The sequence below is a fragment of the Drosophila subpulchrella genome, chromosome 3R (genome assembly GCF_014743375.2).
Source record: "Drosophila subpulchrella strain 33 F10 #4 breed RU33 chromosome 3R, RU_Dsub_v1.1 Primary Assembly, whole genome shotgun sequence".
Lineage (NCBI taxonomy): Eukaryota > Metazoa > Arthropoda > Insecta > Diptera > Drosophilidae > Drosophila > Drosophila subpulchrella.
The window spans coordinates 10,668,095-10,694,424 of NC_050609.1; the positions used below are offsets into that span (position 1 = coordinate 10,668,095).

The 26,330-nt window shown below is 43.4% G+C and overlaps 3 protein-coding genes across 4 annotated transcripts in view; 1 reads left to right on the forward strand and 2 right to left on the reverse strand.

Annotated features, from left to right (window-relative positions):
- The first annotated feature begins 1,138 nt into the window (after nt 1-1,138).
- Nucleotides 1,139-2,428, forward strand: LOC119554275 (ubiquitin-like domain-containing CTD phosphatase 1). Its single transcript, XM_037865130.1, has 2 exons — nt 1,139-1,470; nt 1,534-2,428. The coding sequence occupies exons 1-2, from the start codon at nt 1,311-1,313 to the stop codon at nt 2,334-2,336; spliced, it is 963 nt and encodes a 320-aa protein (XP_037721058.1). The 5' UTR covers nt 1,139-1,310; the 3' UTR covers nt 2,337-2,428.
- Nucleotides 2,355-7,752, reverse strand: LOC119554267. Its single transcript, XM_037865119.1, has 8 exons — nt 7,133-7,752; nt 5,558-5,902; nt 5,298-5,487; nt 4,328-4,568; nt 4,044-4,224; nt 3,774-3,987; nt 3,407-3,604; nt 2,355-3,355 (listed from the first exon to the last, which is right to left on the reverse strand). Exons 1-8 carry the CDS (start codon nt 7,218-7,220, stop codon nt 2,431-2,433), a joined length of 2,382 nt encoding a protein of 793 aa, XP_037721047.1. The 5' UTR covers nt 7,221-7,752; the 3' UTR covers nt 2,355-2,430.
- Nucleotides 7,753-11,857: 4,105 nt separating this feature from the next.
- LOC119563018 (proteoglycan Cow) overlaps nt 11,858-26,330 on the reverse strand; it is a 46,734-nt gene continuing 32,261 nt past the window's right edge. The window contains exons 2-11 of one of the 2 annotated variants that reach the window (XM_037876213.1): nt 23,885-23,951; nt 23,687-23,789; nt 23,205-23,582; nt 18,125-18,273; nt 17,303-17,496; nt 17,115-17,234; nt 16,951-17,047; nt 16,027-16,413; nt 14,921-15,058; nt 11,858-13,566 (exon numbers count right to left, since the gene is read on the reverse strand). In XM_037876213.1, coding sequence (XP_037732141.1) covers nt 13,460-13,566; nt 14,921-15,058; nt 16,027-16,413; nt 16,951-17,047; nt 17,115-17,234; nt 17,303-17,496; nt 18,125-18,273; nt 23,205-23,582; nt 23,687-23,789; nt 23,885-23,951 — 1,740 coding nt within the window. In that variant the 3' untranslated portion in view covers nt 11,858-13,459. Of the gene's footprint in view, nt 13,567-14,920; nt 15,059-16,017; nt 16,414-16,950; nt 17,048-17,114; nt 17,235-17,302; nt 17,497-18,124; nt 18,274-23,204; nt 23,583-23,686; nt 23,790-23,884; nt 23,952-26,330 lie in introns of both variants that reach the window. The other variant, XM_037876212.1, reaches the window with a different exon arrangement.

The window sequence follows — 26,330 nt, forward strand, 5'->3', positions numbered from 1 at the left end:
GCCTGCTCCTCATCCTCCCTGACCTCCGGGAACACCGACAGGGCTTCCTTGAACGCCTCGTCCAACAAGAAGGCCCATTTCTGGCCGATGTCCTCCAAGAGGTCAGAATTGATGCTGGTGAGGGACACCTCCTCCTCCTCCGGCACCACCTGGTAGATGTTCCGCAGCAAGTACTCCATCCTCCCGAACTCGTCCTTGTAGTGCGCGAGCGCCGTGTGGTTGGAGATGGAGGTTGTGGCTTTGGCTGCCATCTCGCCCAGGACACGCATATAGGTACCTTTTCGGAATTTGAGGTGCCTATATGTGTGCCTGAGCAAACCGTCAGCCACCCCCAACCGAACAAGGCGCCCGCACAAGTGACGGTGGTCATACATGCTGGGAACATTTTTTCCCAGGAGCCACTGGATGGCGTCCTGGTTCGCCGCATTTCCGTCGCTCACGGCTCCTACCAGGTGGTGCTGCAGCCCGTTTCGTTTTGCAAAGTAATAGACTTCCCTCACTCCGTCCTTTATCTCCACCTTCCCCAATTTGCTGATCTCTGGAGACATCTGTGAAAAAATATAAATATTAAATAAAAATAATGAATAATAATATATAACATATATATATAATGAATAAAAAAATTATAATATAATGTATATATATAAAATATGAAAATAATAAATAGCATTAAAAATAGCATTAAAAAAAAATAACGCCTTTTTTCAAATTTGTTTACATTTGGCAGTAGATTTCACTGCACTGCCACGGTGCCGATATATCTACGATATACGATATACGATATCCGATGGCATCTCTAACAGAACAGCGCGCGCGCGGCCGTCTAAATGCGAAAGCTAAGACTAAAATAAACATTTACATAAATTAAAACTTACCATTTGGATGTGGACGATCTTCAGAAATTTCCCGTCGAAGGTGGCAATGGCCACCACCATAGCCTTCCATGATTCAAACCGCCAATTTGGAATTTTCTTCAAGTGAAACTCGTCGAAGATCATGAAGAACGGGCGCGGGTTATTTAAAAGTGGGCTGAATTGACTGGTCATCAACAGGGAGCCCAGTGCAAATATATAAGTACTTTCGATACTTTCAATTAGTCCCAAATCAATCGATGACGCCGGTAATTTTCATCGATAGTGCCATCGATGTCTGACATCTCCGACGCTGTTTATTTCTAAAAAAAAAAAAAATTAATAAAGTTTAAGACAAATTACAGTAATTCCCTAGCCGCAAACCATATCTTAAGCTTAAAAAGCGTTTTATGGTGTGATAGATCTGTCGCAAACAAAATTCTTTGACGGAACACAAAGATGGAGGTCAAGGAAGTGGTCGTGATTGTAAAGTGGTCCGGCAAGGAGTACCCAGTTGACCTCACCGACCAGGACACCGTGGAGGTGCTGCGTCACGAGATTTTCCGCAAGACACAGGTGCGCCCCGAGCGCCAGAAGCTGCTCAACCTAAAGTACAAAGGTACGTACTTAAGAGGCTTCATATCCAAGGATTCCTAGTCATTACAAATCCAATGACTTGCAGGAAAGACAGCCGCCGACAATGTAAAGATTAGCGCTTTGGAACTGAAGCCCAACTTCAAGCTGATGATGGTGGGCTCCACGGAGGCGGACATCGAAGATGCCTGCAGCCTGCCGGAGGACATTGGCGAAGTGGTCGATGACTTCGACGACGCCGAGGAGCGCGAAGAATCCGTCGAGCACTCCGCCGTGTATTTGGCCAAGGTGCAGCGTCGTGTGCGCGACTACAAGATCAAGGAGCTGTCGCCGCCACGAGAGGGCAAGAAGCTTCTTGTCCTGGACATCGACTACACCCTCTTTGATCACCGCTCGCCGGCTGAAACGGGCACGGAGCTTATGCGTCCGTATCTGCACGAGTTCCTCGCCTCCGCCTACGAGGACTACGACATTGTCATCTGGTCCGCCACCAGTATGCGCTGGATCGAGGAGAAGATGCGCCTGTTGGGCGTGGCCAACAACGAGAACTACAAGGTCATGTTCTACCTCGACTCTACCGCCATGATCTCAGTTCATGTGCCGGAACGCGGAGTGGTGGATGTAAAGCCACTTGGTGTGATTTGGGCCCTGTACAAGCAGTACAGCTCCAACAACACCATCATGTTTGACGATATCCGCCGCAACTTCCTGATGAATCCCAAGTCCGGTCTGAAAATCCGTCCCTTCCGTCAGGCCCATCTCAACCGGGGCACGGACACGGAGCTGCTCAAGCTGTCCGACTACTTGCGTAAGATCGCCCACCACTGCCCGGATTTTAACTCGCTGAATCACCGCAAGTGGGAACACTACCATCCCAAGAAGAACTCCTGAACTCTTCAGAAATTGCACTCGTTTGTAAGATCCGCATAGGTTTATGTTTATTAAATTAAGATGCATTTTGTACGCATTGCGTCCCAGCCGAACATTATAGTGTGTATCCGCCCTGGTCCGCCCAGTGGACTCGTCTCGCCTCCAGGTACTCCTCGTGCAGTCTGCGCCGCTCGTCTTCAAGCTTAGCCAGTCGGCGGTAGCGCTGCAGCACCATGCCGCAGCCGAAGAGTAGGGCTACCTGACAGATCAACCAGAATATGAACAGGGCAATAAGCAGGCTTTGGTTGATGCACACGTTATCCAGGTGCAGTTGATCGTCGATGCCAGCTATAAGCAGCACTCCCCGCTCGCCGTACATGTAGCTGTTGGCGTTGTTCTTGTCCGGTCCATGAACCCGTATATTGTAGTTCAGAGGCAGTTCCTCTTGCGCAATGGAATAGTTCCCCTTGCCTTGTTCTGGTGCAACGTCCACCACGGTGGAGATGTACACAGGATTCTGGACACGCAAGTCTTCTGGTCTTCGATCTGGCTGATCCACCTGCCGCCGTCTCCTCTGCCAGGATGCACTAGCACAGTTGCTGGCCGAGCACCGCTCCACGCAGAAGCGGATCTTCACATCGAAGCTCACGTTGGCGGTTCCCGAGAACTTGAAGGCATGAAACCGGGCTCGCAGCATGCTTCTGGTGGCCGAGTGAACCCTTTCCAAAGCGGGGAACACACTGGCATCCGTGGGACAGCCCCGCTCATCGATCAACAGCACGTAGTTCTCGTTGTCCGCTGTCTTGGCCACCAGCGAGGTGGCTCGAAAGTCCGGCAGTGGTGCCAACTGCAGCTCCATGTGCTCGACCAGCTGATGTTGGCTGTACTCTGCGACGATCTGGAGTTCCAGGTTCTGTCCAATCTGCACGTCGTTGGTCTCGTGCTGGTGCGACAGATCCACTATCTGGAGCGAGATGCTGGGATGCGGATGGGGGCCAGTAGTGCTGTTGTAGTGCACCACGCCTTCGTGAGGGAACATGCTGCAAGGATTATGTGAGATGGGGAATCAGATAAAGAAAACCAGAACTCACTGCTCGGCGTACTCCAAGGAGGATTCTAGGGCGATGGCGCTGGGCACAATCTCAGAGGCATCCGCGCTGCTGTCCCGCACCGAAACGCCCAGCGAGGCGGTCGCATTGCTCTGTATGCATCCGACCTTGATGAGCCGGTCGCCCTGGGTCTGCACATTCGGGTTGTTTTGGATGACCACCAGGGCAGAGATGAAGGTTCTGAGCAATGAAAGGAATATAATTGACTATAAAAGTAAATTCGGAAATGGATTCATACATTTCCTATACAAAAGTGGGATCGATGTAGATCTTAATCCAGTAGAGCTACAAACTCGAAATTTCTACAGAACATTTCTAATATAGGGTACTCTTCTACAAAGTGACTTACCTTTGGTATGCTTGCGTCATCTCATAGGCTCGCAGAATGCCACAGCGGTTCTCCTTGATCTCGCTGCCGATCTGAAGCGTCAGCAGGACACTTCCGTTGCCGGATCCCCTGGCCAGGCATTCCTTGGAGTGCATGCTGGCATAGATCTTGCCCGCGAACCAGTCCTTTGGGTTGTACTTGATGGACATCTCATCACGAGTGCAAAACACCCGGACTGTGGAATATGGAAATGCTTAGAATTAGTTATATCACATTCCAAGGAGCTCTTACCATCCAGGCACTTGACCCTCCGCATGTAGACAGAGTTTTCACGGAGTTTCAGGCTCCGGGGTCCCAGAGACACGATGTCCTCGGAGTGGAGGAGGCACTCGGACAGGGACAACTGGTTTACGTAGTAGAAGGAGACGCCCTGGCAGTAGAACTTGGCCTCGTGCGAGCACAGCGCCTGACACTGTAGGGGAAATACGGAGGAAAGAGTCATCAATCACTCAACCGACTCCCATCGATTTCGATTCCAATCATAATGCGCGACAGCCGAAACGCGGTGGACACACCTCTTTCTGGGAGAGGCCCAAATACCTGGCCTCCGCATAGATGAAGCTGCTGTTGGCATAGAGCTCGTATGAACAGTTGTCGCTTTCGACGGCCCGCTCGTGGCACTGGTTCTCCATGTACTCCTCGTCGTACGGGGCGGCTCGAAAGGCGTCCGGCTGGATGGTCTTGTCCCTGTCGCTCAGCATGCACCTGCCCAGGCGGGGGGAGGGGCTCTGGCCGGGATTCGCTTCGCCACGGAACCTGTAGACGCACGTTTTAAACTATATGCTTAGTATCAGGTAATTTGTGATCCTACACCTCCCCATACCACTATTCATTTCCTTTTATCTATCTATCTATTTTAGTAATACACAAATAATTTTGTCCGCTATGGTACTAATTTAATGATATTTTCTAAAGGAACGGCAAATTTTGGTAATCTTCGGAAACTATTTCATTTTCTTGAAAGAAAAAAGTGGGCAGCTTTTTCTAAAATGCTCTTAAATTTTTTTTATATACGTCGATCTTTATTCTGAGTATAATCAAAACAAATTGTTCCTTTAATAATTCAATCGTTTGGCTATACCAACTTAAAAACTTTGTTCCATACTACCTAATGGTTTTCTACAGTTGTGGAGCCGTTTTGAAAAGCGATTTTCCCGTTTACTCATACAAATCCTTTTTAAGTTAAAAATAATTATATTTTTTAACTGGCATTTGAATGTAAATCTGTGCTTTTATACTCTATTTCGTATTGTACTAAGCTGCTTGGATTGAATATTAAAAAATGTTAATCACTTTTTACAGAAAAATGGAAAAAAACCTAACCTATCCCATCACCGCCTGCGAGTGATGTCATAATCCGGAGAAAAGCCTCGGCCATGCATTAAAAATGCACAACAAAAGCAATTAATTTGTCCGGCAACAGCAACGACAATAAACAACCACCAACAACAACCTACAACAACCGGCCACCAAACAGTCAATTACCGCTCACGATTGTTCCGATATGAGGGCGCAAAGGAGGCGGAGAGGCATTTGAACTCGCTTTCGAAGAAGCAGCGCTCGGCGCACTCACGCCGCGTGACCAGCGTCGAAATGGTCTTCTTGCTCTGGAAGACCAGGGTGCTGCCGGGGATTTTGGTCAGTGCCCAGAGACGCCCTCGGCACGCATCGGGAACTGCAAGGTCGGAATGGTTGTCGATTAGCAAGGTCGCTTCAGGCCCCCATCCGGTCATGGTTCTACTCACCTCGGAGGCAGGTCTTTTCGTAGAACACGGCCTCGCCATCGGCCACCAGCGGTAGTTCCCCCGAAATGGCCAGATATCGTGAGGTTCGCTCGAAATACGAGTAGCCATGGCACTCGTCCGTGTCCAGAAGATGCACATAGGCAATGCAATCGGGATCCTCGTTGCAGATCCTCCAGCACACCTGGCTGACCGGAAGTTCCTGGTTCCCATTGCGCTCCTTGAAGTTGCTCGCCATTTCCGGGCCGTAGATCAGATTGCCCTCATTCAGATACTCCAGCGGAGGCCGGAATCCGACGATCTTCTGCAACTGCAACTGGTGCAGCGGACACTTGAGCAGCAGGGCAACTGGGGGGCGGAACGGAATGCCATGAATGTGGGCTATCATCCAAGGGATGCGCATGACTGCGAGTCATAACATTTTTGAAATTGCCGAGCAACCATAATATAGGGATTGCGTATCGATTTCCATTCAAGGGGTATGTCTATTTGCTAAGCTTGTGCGCCATTGTGGCTGGGCATCAATTAATATGATATTTTTATGCATAAGTAAGCAATGAGAAAATCAATCATGCATCTGCGAGCTAAAGATTTAAGTAGGGAATACCAAATGCCTGAGCTTACAATTAGAAAATGCATTTAATACAGGGAATACAGTAATTGATCTTAGGCAAAATATTTTCTAAGGAAAATGAAAACGTCTAGTATAGGGGATAAATAACTCAGATTGTTACAGACTAAAATCTACAACTAAGATCTGATCAATTTTATAAATGGAGTTACCACAACTACCCAAAACTTTCAAGATCATTCACAAGTGCAAATCGGTAAAGATTTTGTAGGATGATACCCTTAGATAATTTGATTTTATTGGAGTCAAAACTGAAGTAAAAACTTGTTTACTAACAGGTGTTAAATAGAAAATGACTATGATTATATGGAATAAGATCACTGATAAAAAGAAGGTAGAAAATCCAAATATGTCTTATTAAATAAATTTTAAAAAATAGGTTTTTAAGATGCTAAAAGTAAATATGCTTAAGTAACCATATATTGATTCAATTATTTATTCATATTACATCATGGCAGCTTAAATGTTTTTTATATAGTTGAAATATGAAATTTTTGATTCAACATGAAGGAATTTTTTTTTACCCTTATATTTTTTATCAGTGTTGCATTCCCCCAATTTTGATTATCTAAGAAGACAATGAGGAACCTGGTAAATCCTTATCTTACTAGTATTTTCCCCACGATGGTTATTTAGTTAGGAATGCATTTCCTTGTGTAGGTCAGTCTCCCATTCAATAATATTGAAAACTCGTTCTCAGGGTGCTTGCGAATATATCTATAATAACAGCTGACATGCACATCCAGCAAAGCAACCCCCTTTAGCGACTTGTAAATTGATCTATGCAGTTTTGGTTTTGGTTTCCACTTTTGCTATTGAATGCAAATGCGAGTGCATCTTCATCACTCTCGACAAACAACTCTCTGAATTGGCAACATCGGTTAAGGAATGACGTTTTGAGTGGGGATTTTAGCCAATCGGCAAGGTCGGCTGAGAACAGAACTCACCGCTGGCACTCTGCTGTAGAATTAGCAAAATCGCTGCAATCGCTAATTTGCATAGCCAGGGGGCGGTCAGCGATGATTGGAGGTGCATTGTTTTTCAGATGCGTTTTTGTGGCTGCAACCGCGACTCGTTTGGCATGCTCGTGCAATAAATTGTAATTGATTTTCGGCTGGAACACGGGTCACTCGAACAGGGTTATTTATTCACTGGCTTTTTGCCTGTTTGCTGGTTATGTTTGGCACAGTTTAACACTTTCGGCACGTGCACTGATTGTTTGCCACTCAATCGCCTGCAGATTCAGCTATTTGCATATGCAAATGGGTCAGGATCCGGGTCCACTTCAGTGCAGCTCTGAATCCTGTCCGCCTGCAATCAAATGTATAATTTGGACCGATTTGGGGTCGGACAGCCGCCAGCAGCCTCTAGTGCTAATTACTCCAAACACGATTATGCATTATTTGTTTGTTTTTCGGAAATATCTCGTGGCTTTGGCTATGGCTTTGACTTTTGCCACCACTTCCATTAGCCGAATGCACTTTGTTTCATCTGTTTAATTGTATTGCCCCTTATTTTGCTGAGGCGATCGCACGTCCGACTCGCGCGGCTCTCGACTTGCAAATAGCCGACTCTGATCTGAGCTCCCAGCCGAGAGATCGAGATCCATCCCCCAGAGCCAGGCCCAGACGCAGAGGCTTCAGAGCGCCAGGCACTCGCAGCAGACTCACTCCGAAACGCTGCGTATGTAAATGATATGAACGCTTCTGTCGCAGCAGCAACAGTACACTGCGGAAAACAGATTGTAATACTATTAACTTTTTTAAAAAAATACATAAATAAATAAATATCTGCTGTTCTATCAATATTTCCTTTAAAATTTGCTCATTTCCTCTTTTAAATTAAAAAAAAATTTTAACTCCTATCCAAAGCAATATCTAAGCTTAGTTTTAGAATTGAATTAGGCGAATAATTTTTTTTGTAAGTTTTATTGGCCTATTTTGAGATAGTTCCTTGAAAAATGTCTTTGTTTTTGGGAGGCAGAGAAATATTTTTTTTTTAAAGTCACTTTTTAGTTGATTCTAACATTTTGAATTTTGTAAAATTTTAATTTCCATTGCGGATTATTTAAAACAATTTTGAAAATGTTAAAAATTTTAAAGAAGTTTTAACTGAAGACGCTTGATAAGCCAATATACCACTTTTCTGTCACCTTATACATTGATCTGGTAAGTGTAGAGTTTTCTCTCAGTGCATAGGGAATATATTCGATCGAGCGTCGACGTCGCGGCTAACCGAGCGTATGAGAAATATCATGACGGCGCTGTCGTCGTCGAGATTGCTGATTAGATCGCTGGAGTGTGTCGCGCGCGGAGCAGCCACCGAATTGCTCGCTGGCTCGATTTCAATGTGCAATAAACAAAACTATTTAACGCTTGCAAAGGGTTTTCGAGTGGGGCAGGGCGAGGTCCCATCTGGGGGCACGGTTCAGTTCAGTTCGCCTCAGTTCGGTTCGGGTGGGTCGGATCGGAATCGGAATGGGGATGGGGATTGGGATGGGGATCCATCGGACAGACACAGACACCGCATCTAGCCATGCATGCTCTGTCTTTCCGACAGTTTGTTTGTTTGCACAGTTGCGCCCAGCATCGCTTGTTGTTTGAATTCAATGGCACTTTTAACAGTTCAGTGGTTTTGGCGTTGACAACGTTTGTTTCCCCTTTGCAGCGGCTGCTTCCGAATGACAAATGGTCGTGCCGTTGGCCCCCTTTTCTTGGGCCAAGTTGGGGCCAAGTATCTTACCCGTGGCAAGAGCAAGCGGGCCAATTGTTTATCGCTAATTAGTGGCAGGTAGCCTTTAATTAGTGTGTCATCAAAGGGCCCCCAGAGAAGTATCTATGTATCTATTGGAACTAGCAGTGTGCGATCCGAAATGGCGAACAGTGCGTGACCTCTGCGGTTGCCACTTGGAACCCATATTGGCAAGTTGGCCAAGGTCGGTGGCGCTCTATCTCTATTGCCACAGAGACCGAAATGTCTTGGTTGAGCGGCGATACGGTTGACATTAGGGCTCATGCGATTACCTAATTTAATGAACGCCATCCGACTTGAGGAGGTTTTGGAGAGCGTGCGGTTTTGTCATACAGAATGTTGAATAGCCAGGAATGCGATAAGCTTAGAGTTTACCTAGTTTAAGCTACGTAGCTATTAGGTAGTTTAGTAGTGTTTACTTTTCATAAAAATATCTACCAGACTTATTTGTCGTTAAGTCATTTATTTAACAATAATGAATGAAATGTACTTTTAGCAGATTTTAGCATAAATAAAAATATTTTACGTATGTGCTTTAAAAAGGTTCAATTTAAAATCGAATCTTATGGCTCTCTTGTAATTTAATTTGTTAAAAAATAAAACCGTTAATAAATAACAAAAAAAGCCATGTATGCACTTACCATGCCAAACATTACAAATAAAAACTGTAGCAATTTCGTTGAATTTATTAACAACTGCAGCATGAATACCGCCCCGCCCCGACTTTCGTTTTCGCTGTGGACACTCTGCGTATACGTAATAATTCATAGGCATTGCACACGACATGCAATAACTGCGCAATAATTGCCCGTTGCAGCAGCTGCAGGCCACGCCCCTGCAGCATTGCCTCCCTGCGTCGCCTATGTTGACCCCATCCAAAAAAAAAGGAGTTAAATAATGTGAAACATTCAGTTTCAGTGGCGTGACACGAAGCCAGAATGTTGCTGCAACATCGCAGGACGAATGGGGCAGGCTTAAATTTTTAACGCTATGGCCGAACAACACAAAGACCTCTGAGTTTATTTCCAGTCGAGTCCCACAAAACTTTTACGTAGTCACCTTGAACTATAAAGTACCCAGTGAGTATGTGCGTGGTGTCAACAACAAGGGCCCAGTGACGCCTGAATGACGCATAAAAATAAAAGTTGCCAACTGCACAGCAGCACATACATACGAGTATCAGGGCACTAATTAAAAATGCCAAAAAGTCATGGGTGTTCCGGGTGGCAAAAGGCCGGAACAATGAGGCACCCATAACCGCCACCATAACCGTCTGGCTGACATGGAGCTTGGCTCAGAGCAGTCCCATTCCGTCTGGCAAACTGGCTATGTGGCAAAGGGGCTCGAAAATCTGGTCGAGTCGAGCAGCCAGGCGTTGCATGTGCAACTTGTCGCATTGTCTGCTCCACAGAATTATGCAAATGAGCCGACGCACACTCAGCCGGAATTGTTTATGTTGGCCAAATATTTAGCCGAAGCTAGCTAGTCAAAAATCTAGACACAAGAATACTAAATGAACAGAGAAAAATAAAAACAACATGTTTTTATTATGAAATGATATAGGGAAATCTATTTTCAGAAACTGAAAATAAACCGAAAAAAATGATAGCTCTAGGCTCATTCATATACAATGTAAGTATTTAAAAAAATTAATAAATGTTTCAGATTTTTGAATTTTCTCTAAAAGATTTCCATGATTTTATCAATTTAACTTCTATAAATAATACAAAGAAATGATGTTATCTATCTAACAATTTTTGAAAGGGGTCCCATCAGTAACAGTGTCAAAAAAGTGTGTCAATCACCATATTTAAAAATTATATTTTTTATCGAAAGTCAAAATTCAATGATGTCTTATTAATTAAATTAAAGAACTTTAAATTTAATTTTTTCATGTCAATTTATTTTCTCTGTGCAGCAGTGAACTTTGAGTGACTGACTAGCTGACTTGACTAAGAATGTGGGGGGCAACTTGGCCCTCTATACTATATAGTGTGTGTTGCCTAATTGTCGCCGGGAACTTCCGTTTTGTACGGCACGGCAAAGTTGCCGCCGGTCTCAGCACCCTTGACACCGCTATATGGCTGACTATATGGCTGGCTTTATAACGATATGGGGACCGTGCCCCGCCAACCGACTAGCGTGTGAACTCGTTGGTGTTGGCGTTGACTTTTTGTGTGCTCCATATAGACGACCCCCCGAACCCTCAACTAAATAGCCATCCCCACCAAACTAAAATTTATTTAAATCTGTGCCATAATTGTTTTGGGCGCCTGTTGCGCGTCGCCCTCGCCGAGTTCTTCTGGTTTTCGTTTTCATTTTCATTTTGGTTGTTTGGCTTTTTGCTGCTTGTGTGCGCATAAAATTAGCTCCGTAAATTTATTGTTAGTCATTCGCATTCTTGCCGCTTTTGTGTTGTTATGGAGTCCGTTTAAATGTCACAAGTTGCCACAATTTGTTTAATGTCCGGCCAACGAAGCCGTTTGCACGCGCCCCAAAGTCACATAAAAAATTGGCCATAGAAGTAGATCCCTTACCTGCCGTGTGATTGGCCAAGAAAAGAGTCGACACTTGAATTGCATTAAATAATATTTATTGATTTCATCATTCCATATATAAACGAATCGTAGTTAGTAGAAACGAAAACCTGTGCTATCGAATCAAGTAAATGTTATTCGTAAAATGTCTTCCAAATGCATTACGTACGTATCATGTAGTTGATTCTATGGCAAATCGCGTAGTTATGAGTGGTAAAAATTAAACAGAAATTTGGAAAATAATAATATATTATAAAGTGCCCAGGGGTGTGATCTAAATGGGTCTTTTATTTCCGTGGTGGCTGCCCCTTTGGCTCCCTAGAATTAATGCAGTTCGCATAATAATACACAAGTTCATAAATACATACATAAATACAATCGTAATCGTAGTACATAGTCAGTTATATTTTTACTCTTGCTCTTTGCTTTAAATGCAGCCGAAAACAGATATTATTCTCCACTCTTCGCTTGATCGCAAATGATTGTTATTAATGTTCTTTGTTGGTTATAAATTTTTGCTATAATTAAAAGGTTTATTTATATGCATTGGTTTTGTTTACTACAATTGGCTATATAATTTCGTCGTTTTGCAAGCATTTTATGTTTTTTTTAATCCTTCTCGCCCGTAAATGTGTTAAAATTCCAATTTCATATGTTAGTCGCGTCTGGAAAGTATCAAAGGGCGGAATTAAAAAAATTTGGGATGAGCTACGGTTCGACGATCTGCTATTTGCTGCCACTTAATTATGCCTCTTATATACTTACACGTTAAACATATTATATATTTTATTTATTTATATATGCATGTATAAGCGAATTGCCGTTTATCGAATCTCTTGCCGAGTCCTTTCCTTACGTTAATGTCGTATGTCCTACGAGTGTGTGTGGAAATTGGTAATCTCAATGTGGGGAGAGTGTACTGGGTGTACTGGTATTACTGACAATCGGATTACTTAAAAGCAGGTGCTGAGTTCTGCCCTGGCAGGTGCTGATACAAACGACGTTAGCCGACGTTAACAAAGCCTTGCAAGCGCCGGATCTCTCACTATATATCTGGTAAGTAACACTAAATGAACGCGATTATGTTTCGTACATATGCAACTATGAGTTCGCCTCTTCTGAAAACCCCTTTTCCAACTACTCTCTCTTTGGCCACACGTTCCTGTGTATCCACGATCCTGCGATCCTACGATCCTTAAATCCTTTGATCCTGAGGGCCCTGGAGTCGCTAGCTTAGTTGCCATCTTCGTTCGTACTCTCATTCATTTCAAAAACTTATCACATAAATTTTTATATATTTTTTTTGGGCGGAATTCTTAGCGTGTGTCGTGTTTTGCTTGCGCGAAAGCAGAGGAGGGGTTCTAATTCTGCTGCGAAAGGCCAAAATAGACGGATTACTGAGATGGTCACCCATCTGTGCAAACAACAGTGATAACAAAGGAGAATGCGTGTCTGAATGGGCTGTGCTGATTGACTGAAAAACCGAAAAACAAAAAACTTGAGCCTTGGATGGGTGCTTTCTGGGGGGTTTTCTTTTCCATTTTTTTTTTTTTGTGTTCCTACATCAGCGATTTGCCAATTTGCGTGCGATGCGCCTTCAACTATGCTACAGTTTCTCTTTGGTTTCGCCCTCCTGTTCGTCCTGTGACTCCTTTTAGTTATCCTCGATGGCGTGGAGTGTGATGTGTATGTGTGTTTTCTGCTGCTTCTGCTGTTTGCTATTCGTAGTTCTATTCAAAAACGCTTACTTGGCTACTGCACATTTATGTTTCTGTTTTTTGGTTTGGTTTTTTTTTTTTCTTTTTATGGTTTGGTTTTCGCTGCTGCGTTTGCCTTTACTTCCACTTTCTCGGTCTGTTTGCAATCATAATAATAATAATAATATTAATCTTCTGTTATAACGCTAGCTCGCTGATTGGATGATGCGCCAGGGCCCAGGGCTATGGGCTGCCCAAGCTGGTGGAGCTGGAGCCGTCGTTGGGTCGCTTAGAAGACCAGCATCTGATCGGCACTGCCCTCCGCGCTGTCCTCGTCATCGGCGCCCTCGTCCTCGTCGTCGGATGTCAGGGAAGCGGCGTTATTAACCACGGACTCTGTTTGGACGTGAAATTGGAAATTAGAATGTGTGCTTGGATTTATAGAGAGATACCCCTTGCCCAACCGCAAAGATTCCCTTTCTGGAAAGGACGAAACGGAACCCGTTCGCAGCCCTCTCATGTGTTATGCATGGCGTATGGGCGATATTAATAGCAAAACTCAATTACCGACTCACTGGTAATACCCGGACTGACCCTCTTATCCGCCTCCTGCTCCCGACAACTTTAACAACCTTAAGTGCTGGGTTAAATCAGCTCGTCCGGGGAAACCAGAATACAAGGATAGGCCAAGTAAACAGTAGGGGGAGGCAGATAAGCAGATTACGTATACGCAACGGAGTCCGAGGTGTTTTCGATACCGATAGGAGGCTGGCACTGCGGCAACGCATAACTCAGCATTGGGTCATAAAAGCTGGCTTAAAGGCTGGTATTTCAATCCGGGCGGCTGGCCAGGACTCAGGTGGCAAACCGTGGGAGTGCCGGGCCGACACAGTTCGATAGCCACGAAAATCGTTAAAGAAACACGAGTATTTCAGCCGTATTTCATCCAAGGGGATTCCACATTAATTGGCAGCGACTGCTAACTGCAGTAAATGCCAACCACTGAGGATTATATCTGCGCACAGGTTCATTTATTTCGCATATTCGGTTTAGTCCTATGAATTAGGGTGTATCGATAGTAAAAAAGCAAGGACAGGAACCAAAAATATATGGTATTTAATACTTTTGTTTTAAAAGGACTACAGGGATGTTTAGGTATTTTTTTATCACTTTGTAGTCACAGATAAATTTTATTTTTAAGGTTTTTAAATTCGACATAAATAATTAGTAGTGATATTTTTTTGTCTAAAGATAAAACTCACAGTAGTCTTTTCAACATAAGAGTCTTAAATTACTCCTATTGTCGGTCCTATTTCAAAGACCTTTATTGTTATTATTTATGTATTATTTTGGTTTTTAGACTCTTCCAAGTTTTCTTCGGAAGGCAGAAATTTAAGATTCCTTTTAAAAACAAGGCGAATTTGCTCTTTATGTGTAAATTGCTTGGCTTCTGCATTATGTTTTTATGGTCGGTTTGCCAGGGAACTGTGGCTCTTACCAACGTACATATGTTTCTGGGCACTTTCAGGTGTTTTGTAGAAACGTCAATTGTGTGTGCAGAGGGTTAAACGCGGCAACTGACCAGCTTAACCCATTTCCACTGGCGCCACACCGCTGATTATGGTCTTTTGAAAGTTTGTGGGCCCTTTGTTATGAGCCGCGCCAAATGTTTGGGTTAAGTGTTGGTTGTATCCCGCATCCTAGTTTCCAGTGCCCATTTCCCAACCCGAATCCCGACCCCAGTACTCACCGCAGTTGGGCTTGCCCCGTGTGCGTGTGTTGGCGAACTCGACTCCGTGCTTGTCCACGCACCAGCAGACCCCCACCGAGTTGTGGCACTGGGTGGGCTTGTAGAATCCCTGGATGTCGCAGTCCGGTGCGTAGGCCCCTAATTAGTTTGCGGCGCCACAAGGAGGGAGAGAGAAGAAAGTGCAGCGTTTTAGTGGGGCAACTTGGTGGGGCAGTAATGGGTGGGTTAGTTTTGTTATCGGTGAGAAGCGGCACAAGCAAGTTGTTGCTGGATCTATTTTGTTTTTGGGTTTCGTATAGTAGGGTCGTGTGGCGGGCGAACAAAGGAAGAAATTATATAGTTATATATATATATATTTTATAAGAGGGTTTCCAAAAAGGCAAACACAAAAAGCATCGGACTGTGGCGGTTTCTACAGCGGGGGTTTTGGGGGTTTCGGGGGTTCTGAGGTTGCGAAAAAGTTCTGTGTTGTTGTTAAAAGTGTTTAATTTGCTGGCTTAAAAGTTGGAGATATAGAAAAAACGGGGCAGCGAGCACAAAACGAAAGTTAACAACGAAAGCGGCGCGAAAAAAAGGTTACTTCTGTTAACTGCTTTGTGTTTGAGTGTGTGTGTGTGTTGGTGTTGTTGGTTTTTCAGCAGAGTGTTTAAGTGTAAGTGTGTCAGGGTTTCTATTTAGCTGTCAGGCGCTTAATTATAGTTTGAAAAAGGTTCCAACGCGTGTAAAGTAGGAGCAAAGAGTGTCAGACAAACAAAAACTAAGCGGGCAACAAAGCGCCGTCCGAAAGAGATGGCAGGTAGCACGACAGAAAGAGACGGAAACAGAGGCGGCGAAAGAGATGGCAATAGAGGCGGTAGTGAAGGTGAAAGTAACGAAAACCAACTGAAACCAAATTACTCTTAGCGCGCTTATTATCTTTTTTCTTTGGTCTTTTTTAGTTTGGTTGTTTTCTAGTTGTTGTTGTGGTTCATATTTTTTTTTGGGTGTTTGGGAATATACATAAATAAGGCCCAGGAGACCCCGCACAACTCATACGAATATATAGAGAGAACATAGAAGTATTAGTGTTATGTAGCCAGAGAAATGTCCACCTGTACCTATCTCACCTGCAAAGTCGCCGGCGATTCTCCGGCGCACGGCGGCACAGGGGCGATCCGTCTTCTCGAAGCACCGGCACCACTCCCTGGTATTGATCGAGCTGTCCGTGTCCAAGTCGCAGGTGTCGATGAACGGCTTGATGCACCGCTCGTTCTGGTCGTGCTCCAGGTCGTACATCTCCTGCAGCGACAGCTGCCCGTCGTTGTTCAGGTCCAGGTGGCCGAACATCCACTTGGCCTCCGTCTTGCAGGCGGGCGGGAAGTGGGCCTTCGACTTCTGGCTGTGCTGGCGCCGCTTCTTGCTGTCGGCCATGATCACCGAGAACCAGTCCAGCAGCCGGTTGCCAATCGCCGTCAGCTGCTGCGGCTTGCACTCCGCCGACTTCGAGGGGTAGGCTGTGGGGGGATGATAATAGATCATTATAATATAATTAGAGATGTTTTTCTTTATAGATAGTTTGGTCCATTTTCGAGTTAAGTTACATTAGGATCTTAAGAGTGTCGAGTACACTACCCTTTATACTTAATATTTTTAGTTCTACCTGGGAATCAAATTCCATATCATACCAATATGCCTTTCGAACTTTATAAATTCTTTTTAAGAAATATTTTTGTAGTGTTAGTTATTTCTTTTAATTTCCAGTTTATCAGTGATGAATCATCGTAATAAAATGGATAAAAAGTGAAGTAACCAAAATTCATTCGATTTGTGTTTTAAGAGTCTTTAAATAACCAATAAAAAATTATATTTTGTAAACTTATAAATTTCTTAAGCAATTGAAAATAGATAGTAGATAAAAACTTGTATAATTTGATTCGGTTCGTTAAATAATCTTCAATAAGTCTTGGAAATATTTCATGAAATTATAAGCATACTGTTGGTAGTGGCCAAATTTGCCCGATATCTATTTGTGTTTATTGGGAATGCCTCACCATTCAAGTTGGTGTTCTTATTGAACTTCTGCTGCTGCTTCTCCACCACCTCGTTGTAGTTGCGCATCTTGTGCTTGTCCTCCTGGTACTTGGAGTCCTGCCAATTGCAAAACAGTTAGGAATACTGGATACAGGGACACCACAGGGGGCTTTGGGCCACTCACCTTCTTGTAGGCCGTGTACTTGAGGTACTTGTAGTGCTTGTTGTCGTATTTGATCTCCTCGGGCGTAAATGTGTACTGGGCATTAATGTGGTTATAATGCCGGTTATTGTCCTCTTTGTCCTGCGGAATAGCCAACATGAAAATGTCTTAAAATATCGATAGGAAATATATATAATTGATTAACTTACATTCATGATTGTGTTAAAGTCGTTGTTGTTGCCGCCCATAATATTGCCGCTGTTCATCATGATATTGTTGTTGCTGCTATCCTTGTAGGCCTGCTGTTGTTGTTGTTGCTGCTGCTGTTGTTGGTCCAGGCTGATCTTCTTGTTGTACTTGTTGTAGCCGCCTACACGTTGCAGCCGCTTTCCATCGACGTTCTCTGTGGAAAATAAAAAGGCCAAGTGGCGAAATGGTCAGGAAACCGCTGGAACAGGCCAACTTTTTGCATCCGGGCATCAGAACACCCGCCTGGAACCCCCCAAATTCTGTTTCTCTGCTTTATTTTCCGGCCAACATTGCCCTCTCAGCTGTGCAAAATTGAAAATTAACGTGGCTGACTGGCTGAGTGGTTTTGGGGGCCCCCAATAACAATGGCAGCGTCGGCTACTTGTTCGCCGGCCTATTAAATATTTAACAAGTGATGTGCCGGGGCAAAAATATATTTAAAGCCAAAGCCATTGTTTGGTAATTGGAATTTTTAATTGCCAGCTTTTGAGGAGGTTTTTTCTCTTCCCTAACAAATTGCGTTTAGCAGGCAGCTCAGTTTTTTGCAGCATACTTTCATGGGCAAACAACGGGCGACTAAGCCTGTCGCAAAATATGCATGCAATTTATTTTGCAGTCTACGTAAGTCCTTCGTAGTCCTTCGTGGTCCTTCGACTCTGGCCAACTGCCAGGCTGTAGCTCATTATGCGGAGGCATTTGATTCTGGTCTGGACGGGGCCATGTTATTTGTTCCCGGCACTCTTAGTCCGTTTGTTACGGCTAGGATTTGGATATAGACTCACCCTTGCAGGGACAGAATCCTTTGCAGGCGATCCGTATGGACGTCGAATGTATGCAATTGTGATAATCCAATCTGCATAGTGATGAGTAGGTTCTGTTGTCAGCACCGCACAGGAACGTCGGCTTGGCCACAGGACACGGCTTGCAGTTGCTACGAAAAAAAGGGGAAAAAAGCGGAGTTAGAATGCCGCCTGAAATCAGAAAAGTAAAACTCAAGGGGCGCAACGGCAACAAATAGATGACATGCAAAATTAATTTTTATGCAAATGAAGCCTGCGTCTTTCCATATCCCTCTCTCTACATATAATACCATTTTTTTTTTTGTATCTCTGTCCACATGTCCCCACCTCTGGTGGACAATTTGTTGAACAGGTAGGAGAGCAGCGGAGGTCCTTGCTTATACATTTATTTAAATATTTATTTAATATGCGCTGCACGCACGCCCAGGCAAACAGGCGAGCCATGAGATTGGCTCGGGGACTGGGGAGCAGGATGTGGATGGGGCACAGGACGAAACTTTATTTAATAATTTGAACAAATATTTAAACTGCCAGCGTCAAACGAAAAGTACCCGGGGTAAACTCATAATTTAGCTTTTCGTACACACAACTCCATTCCATTGTACGTAGCCATTATCCTTTCAATTCCTTTAGCAACATTTATCCTTTTTTAATTGCTTTAGCCCTTTATCTCCTGCCAATCAATTATCTTAAAAATTCAAAAGAAAATCACACCCCTCAACTTATTTCTTTTCCCCTGTTTTTAATAAATAAAACCAACTAATCGATTATTCCAATTAATAAGTGCCACTGCAGTGGCCATCCATTCAATAAAAAAGTGTGAGTTTTTTATCTGCTTCGATGTCGCTTTAATTGGCCTGCCACGAATTCGCCACCAATTGCCACGAACCCTATTTCATAATTTTATTCAGAGATATATATTCTCCGTTGTTTGGGCTTGCCGTTGGCATTTTTTTCGTCTGGTAACAAATAAAATTTGCACATTTATTTGGCTGTACAACGCCGGGTGAGAACGAATGAAAAGCAATTTGCCTAATTGCCCCAATTTGGCAGTCATAATTAGAGGATTTCAGCGGGCTTTTGTTTTTTTTTATTTTAAGAAGTAATAATTGAAAATTGGCCTGCTTTTCGGGTCAAGCTTGGCTTTGCAACTGTCACTTGTTTGACTTTGCCAAATAAACTTTAAACATAGATAAAGCCTTGGGTACACAACTGTTAAGTGCAGAAGAATATATTCGTAAATTTAATAAAATAAAAGAATAACTAGATTTGTCAAAGGACTTTGGATATGTGCATCTGTATCCCCTAAGCTGGCCAATTTGATTGCAGAGCCAAAGTAAACGTACCAATGGCCAAAACCAATGTAAACATATTCCCGGATATGTATATCCCTATATCCTTAACTTCCCCCCTGTGTTTGTGTGTGTGCACAGCTTTTAATTAAAAATTCTCTCGCATGTTCTTTTGCTCGCTTCCGGTTCGCTTTGTTTGCCCTGCTTCGCCGGATTGTTTATACAAATTTAATGAAATTCTTAGGGCCAAGTAAATAGTGAGACGAATAAATTTTGATAATGCGATCCTTGGTCAATGACAGCGACCATAGAGTTGCCATTGCCGATGGCATCTTGAATGGCCCGCCCAGCATCTGCGGTTGCTTTGAGCAAATTGCCCATCAAATGCCGGCTTCGTGTCTCACTCCCTCGTAAAATGTGTAAATTTTTACTCAAATATTTGCTTTCAATTTTGCAACCCCATCCCATTCGAGCCACCGTGAACCAAGTTTTCGGGACCCAAGTCTCCCTTTGAGCGGCTCCAGTACCTGCTGCCTCTGTACCCCAAAATTGCTGGAGCCGACAGCTTCATGTGCTTAGACCACAAAACAGCTCAGTGGTTTCGAATAACTGCCAAGGACAGAGAGCCCCACACAGCCGAGTTGAGGCAGCTTGAGGTGAGATCTGAACTATGGTATGTGCCCTATCCCAACGGGGCCTTCTGGAATCCCTACAGCTTCCTTTCCAGCGAAGCACTCTGTTCAATTCTTGAAAGCAAAACAAGTTTAAAATAAATTTTAAATAAAGGAAAAGCAAAAGTATGAATAAATATATAAAAACAAACCAGCCAAAATGGCATAAGCTTTACGATACGAAATTTAAATTAATAAAAGAGAAATGATAAATGTAAGAAGGAAAAATATTATGACATGAAAAGTTTTTATATAAATATGGACATATATCCATATAAGAACTTTAGAATACCTTATATGTGGGAAAATGTGAATACTTATTGCACAATATAATATTAATCTTGGATTTAAGTTATAAAAGTAGTAGATACTTTCCAAAATTCTAAAAATGGCATTCTAAAAACAAATTATACATAAACACTTTTTATAACTAAAGAAAGGTACAGATTAAAACTAATAAAAACCACAAGAATTTTAAGAAATATGTTATAAATTATGATAAATATAATTTTGTCAAACTGAACTAATAAAAATTCGATTTTATCCACAGCTCTTCTTATAGACGCCACTGTGCGATGGCATATTGTTGCAACAAACAATGCCCGTCTCACACATGAGTTATGGCCCGATCTCGTTTTGCAGCTGGTTGGGAAATGTGTGTTTGGGTATTGTGGAGGTTGCCTGGCATTTTGGTCTATTAGAAGTGCCCTGCCCCCGCCCCCACTACCTACCCCTGAAGACCCTTTCACTGGGGCAGGTCTTTTGTTTGACTTGCGCCTGAATGGAAAGACAAGAACTGGAGCAGCTCCCGCTGCCATGATGAGTGGCAAGTGCTGTGGCTCAAACTATTGATTTTGCCCACGGCGTGACACATTCATATTTCATGCCATTGACATAGATACACATATGCAAAGCGGGGACTTTTCGTGAAAGCAAAATTGAAAAGGAAAATTCGTAAACGTAAAAGAATAGGGGAAATATGTCAAAAGCCATTGTTAATGTCATCGCTGGGAGCTGAAAATGGGGAATGTGATCGGGGCGCGTGATTTGCCTATAGATTGATTTTTACACTCAAACACCCACCGTGCCGCGTTGTTTGGCAAGTGGATTTTAATTCAATTACAGTCGCCTGAGAAGGCACATAGAAACCAACAAGCGCCATGAAATCCATCGCCTTACTGGCCCCAGATTTCTAACTACAATATATTTCTTTTATTTTATTTTTTTTTATTTTATTTTCAGATAAATTGTTTTTCATTTCAAAATATACCAACGCCAAAGGATCAGAACGAAAACTTTGGACCAGTGTCAGGAAGCGAGCTTGAAATTAAACTTTGTTCGAACAAAAACACAACTGATAAACAAGACGAAAATAACCAAGCGAAAACATTTTTATAACACTCGGGTGGGGGCTAAATATCAAAGGATTGAGAAGTGGGACACGAGTCCAAGAAGTTGGCTATTGGTTGGACCTTGTGTAAACAAAAGTTGAGGAGCTTTTAGAATGAAACTGTAGACAAGGCCATCAAAATAGAATTTTGTATATAACTTTAAGTATATAAGCAGTTATTGAACTTAAGGCCTTCGAAAATGTAAAATTTCTTATATACTTGTATAGCATTTAATACCTACACAACTTTCTATTTAGAAATTAATCTGAATAGGAAGTATTCAGAAGTCTGCTTTCTCGTTTAAAAATATACTAGATATTTGTTATATCCATTATTGTAAAAGTTTATAAGAAATATTTTTCAATATCAATGTTGTGGGGTACATCCTTGAAAGTGTGTAAAAATGTGCGGGAAACGTTTCCAAATATTTTCAGAAAGGAAATTGACTGTTTGTTGCCAACGACTTCCTATCGCTGCTGGGTGCAATCGCAACCCTTTTCCTGTGGAAACCCAAGCCAATCAAGCCTTGACACCGACTCGGCTTTGACTTCATTTTCCGGGCTCTGCCGCTGGCACACCTGCTCCTGGTCCTCCTCCCAAGGAACTGCCCTTTTCGGGCCCTTCTTGGTGGCACTGCTCGCGTGCCAGTCCACAATTTGGGTTAGGGTCAAAGCGATAACACGGAACAAGTCAAGGGATAGGGATCCGACGACGGCACGCGTCAAAGGGTAAAGGCCGTAAAGCTGTCGTTGCGGCCCATTGAACCATTCAGCCAGAAGTATGCCACTACCAAACATCCAAAAAGCCAACAGCGGTAGGAGGGCAAAAACAGGCCAGGGCCCCATTGCCCAAAGGCTGCGTGCTCAAAAATGTACTACACCACTGTAAATTTATTGCGGAATTTTTATACACGATAAAACAATTTGTTATTAGCATGGCGACCGTGGAAATCAGGGGGAGTTTGGAGTGCGGGCGGGGCCGCATGTCAAAGGTGACCCGACCCCCCGTCGTCAACCCTTTTTGTGGACCCGAATTTGCTTAATGAAATGTAAAGTCCCACACAAAGGCAATCGCAAAAAGATCGGCCCAAGAGTTAAGCACTCGAATTGTACACTTAGAAAAATATATAGGCAGAAAGGATATCTCGAAATGAAAATATAAAAAGTAATTTGGTAGTCTAGTAAAAAAGTTTATAAAAGTAAACATTTGTATTACTAGGAAATTTCTAATGACCCAGATCTTACACTCTATACGATGTATTATGCTACTAAACTAGAAATATATCTCTAGTGAATTTAAAAAGAAGTGAAACAGATATCTTAAATATATTTAAAATCGTCTGTGTTACTTTTTTATTTAAGCCGACACTATCCTTTATAACATGTTATCAAATTGTTAGATTTTTTCTGGTGACATAAAAATATATAAAATAGGTAAAGGGGGTTGCCAATGAGGTTTCAAACAAAATCGTATGTGTGTAAAAGTATGCAGTAAATAAAGGATAGTCGTCTTTCTAAATGATTTCATTGTACTTCTAAGTTCATCATATATTGTTTCTAAATATTAAAAACAAATTTGGTGTGACAACATCTTAAAGGAAAACTTTCCGAACCTTACAAAAATAAAAGGCAAGGAGAGAGGAAGATAATTGGGATGGTCCTTTACAAGTGAGGGCTTAGTTCTTAAAAATGTTTATCAGTGTACTTACTCCAACTCCTCGTCGTCGTCCTGCTGAATGGCGGAGGGAGCTGCAGGAGGCTGGGATTGCTGCTGCTGCTGTTGCTGTGACTGCTGCTTATCGCCGGCGGCGATGCTGTTCTCGTAGAAGACATCATCCTCCTTGGAGTCCTCGTCGTCGGCCAGGCTGAGGCTCTTATCTTCGTCGTCGGTCTCCTCGTTGCCCTGGACATTGGCCTGGCCATTGTTTTGGCCCGTGGGGCTGGCGTTGCTGCTGCCGCCGTCGCTGCTGTTGTCCTCGTCGTCGTTGTTGATGTCCTCCGCATCCTGGCTGTCCTGGTTGTCCTGCTGGTTGACACGCCGCTTGGCCTCCTCCTCCAGATACTTGGCCTTGGTGATTATCTCATCACTGGAATGCGAAATATGGTTCGGGTTTAAGTTTAGAAGGCCTGCGGCTCGGACGTCGCAATTTAATTGGCTCGTCAGGAGGGAAATGCCCCAAAAAGTACGTACCGATTCTTGTGGAGCTCCTTCTTCGACACGCAAACGGCACTGAACTCGTCCTCCAACAGGCAAATTTCACGCTTCTTGCAGTTCAGCGGTCGGCAAAGGTCACCTGCAAATAGGGCAATTTAATTTATTAATAGGTCATATTGTGCATATATAAAGTTTTGTGTGAAAACGTAATTTCCCGAAGCCTGTGTAACTCACTCGAGGGATCGTGTATCCAGCGCTTGTGCTCGCCCAGATTCTTGTTGTTCTGCGTGTTCTTGTTTATCTGGAAGTGAGAGAACAATAAATTGCATGTGAAACATTTGCTAGTTTAATTTTGTTATTTAAATGCATAAAAAATGCAAAGTGCACACACAGCACACAGCACACAAGCCAAACCGAACTGACGTCTGTCAAAATGCACACATGCACAAATGGCATCCATTCAGACCCACTGAGGCAAACACACACAGGGCGTATGCGTAATGGCAGTTCACATGGACTTTCAGAACACTATGGCATATTTGCACTACAGGGGGAAAAGTTAAAAAGCAAACAGTATCGAGTCAGGGGAGAACTGAAAAAACTAGGTACGAGATGGGGTAGTGTCATATGGGTGTATGCCTTTCTAATGATGATCAATAGTTCATCTGTTATGGCAACAAATGGAGCGTTAGATTCACAGATTAAAGCTAGGAAAAATAACATTTTTTGCGAGCAGGAAAAACTCATATTGCTTTGTATAGTCCGAAAAGGCCTCCCCGGCTGGCAAACAAAAATGCACGTCCAAGTGAACATATGCAAATCCGATTGCATACTAAAAATATGGCATATTCCTGCCTTGCTTAGTTATGCGACACTCGGTGCAGATTTATTTTAATTTAATTCAATTCAGCACGTTGCTTAAGCTCTCCCAGCGAAACCATCCACGAAAATGGTGTGTATTTTCCCATTTCCTGGGCATTGTGAGGCGAACCGAAATGTTATTAAGTGCAATGGTGCGTATGCATAATATTTAACTTGTCTATAAAATTTATGATGCCCCAACAGCATCTGCGGCAACAAAAATAGCGACTGCCACTGCTGCTGCTGCTGTTGGTTAAATGGGGAAAATAAGCTTTGAAAAATGGGGAAAATAAATAAACCACCCACCCTGAGCTCACGTTGACTTGACAGTTTTGTATTTGGAGTTTGGGCAGCCGTTGCATGGGCATGTGATACTGCAATCGCCGCTGTCAGTTGGCTTAATGAAAGCGACAGGAGCTGCAGGACACCAACTGAGGCAGGAACGGCTGAAAGCTTCCAGCCTGGCTGGTTGCAAATGTTTTCCGCCCACATGCACCCAAACACACAGCCCGTTTCGAGCGCGAAATCGCTCAAGTGCGAAGTGGCAATTGCGGGACACACATCCACTGGCAACACCCATCGCCACCCATTTTCATCCCACTTTCATCCCACCCCCCTTTCACGCCCATCGTCCTTTCCCTGTAATGCAATAAACTCGTCCAGGACGTGGACGCAGGCAATTTGCATGCGTTAAAACGCAATTTGTGCGCGTTTCCTGGCCGCGGCCGCAACGTTCCTGCCCCCGGTTCGGAGCCCTCCATCCTTACCCCCATCCCCATCCCAAATGCCTTCTTCCGATGCCTTTTTCCTACCACTTTACCAACACCCCACGCCTTCTGGCACATTCCGATGAGACTCTTCATCGTACCGGGATCTCTTGCAGCTTTAATACGCTCGCCTGTGATTGCAGTGCAGTGCGCTCCACTAAAAAAAAAATATATTAAGCCCCTAGGGTTAAATAATATTAAAAAATTATTCACCAAACAACCACAAAAACTGTAAAACAGCCTGCGGGTAGGAAAGAATTTAATAAAAATGTCTTTCCTTAAAAGTAGATTTTTTGCACGCTAGTCCTCACTAAAATATATTAATTATTATTTTTCAAAAGGAATTGTATTTTTACACTAAACTTTTCAGAATCCAATATCAAAATTGTTTAAAGAAAAGAACAAGAACTAAAAATAAATTTATGTGTCCAAAAGTATGCAGTAAATAAATGAATCTGAATAAATTGAGTAAGGTCCTGTGCTCAAAAATTTTGTTGCATACTTTTGGGCACCTAAAATTACATTTAAGAGTTTGCTTTTTAATTTTCCACTTTGCAAAGTTTAATTGTATGTTTTCCTATTGCCCGCTGTTAAAATAAATTGCAACTTATGAGCCACCTATGTTTTAGTCCCTTAAAAAAATATGCTGCTTTATCTATTTTAATATTAAATGTTAGAAATTAAGAAGAGGCCATCTTCGTACTAGATTTTAACGAATATAGCTTTTTCATATCCAACTTAAAGCCCTGGTTTTGTTTTCTCTGCATGGGTATGTGGATCTGCGGCTGTGTTCGCTGATTGGCTTGGCCGGCAATCCGTGCGGCCTGCTTCTGTGGCGCCCCGTTTGTTGGCTTTAATTGCGCTGCGTTTGCTGCGGTGGCGGTGGTGCTGGTGGTACTGGACAGGTGGTGCTGATGCCGGGGGAAGCCTGGTAACCAGGGTGGTGCTGCTATCACCGGCGTTGGCCATGCGATTGACCTTATTGTGGCTTTTTACGGGGCGCGTGATAAACTTGCGCACAGCTGTGCAAAAGGCAACACGGTGACATGACC

Coding starts and splice junctions, on each gene's coding strand:
- LOC119554275 (XM_037865130.1), top strand. CDS start 1,311: ATGGAGGTCAAGGAAGTGGTCGTGATTGTAAAGTGGTCCGGCAAGGAG. Junction 1,471..1,533: donor GCTCAACCTAAAGTACAAAG/GTACGTACTTAA, acceptor AATGACTTGCAG/GAAAGACAGCCGCCGACAAT.
- LOC119554267 (XM_037865119.1), bottom strand. CDS start 7,220: ATGCACCTCCAATCATCGCTGACCGCCCCCTGGCTATGCAAATTAGCG. Junction 5,903..7,132: donor TCTACAGCAGAGTGCCAGCG/GTGAGTTCTGTT, acceptor TCCGCCCCCCAG/TTGCCCTGCTGCTCAAGTGT. Junction 4,569..5,297: donor TATCGGAACAATCGTGAGCG/GTAATTGACTGT, acceptor GTGCGTCTACAG/GTTCCGTGGCGAAGCGAATC.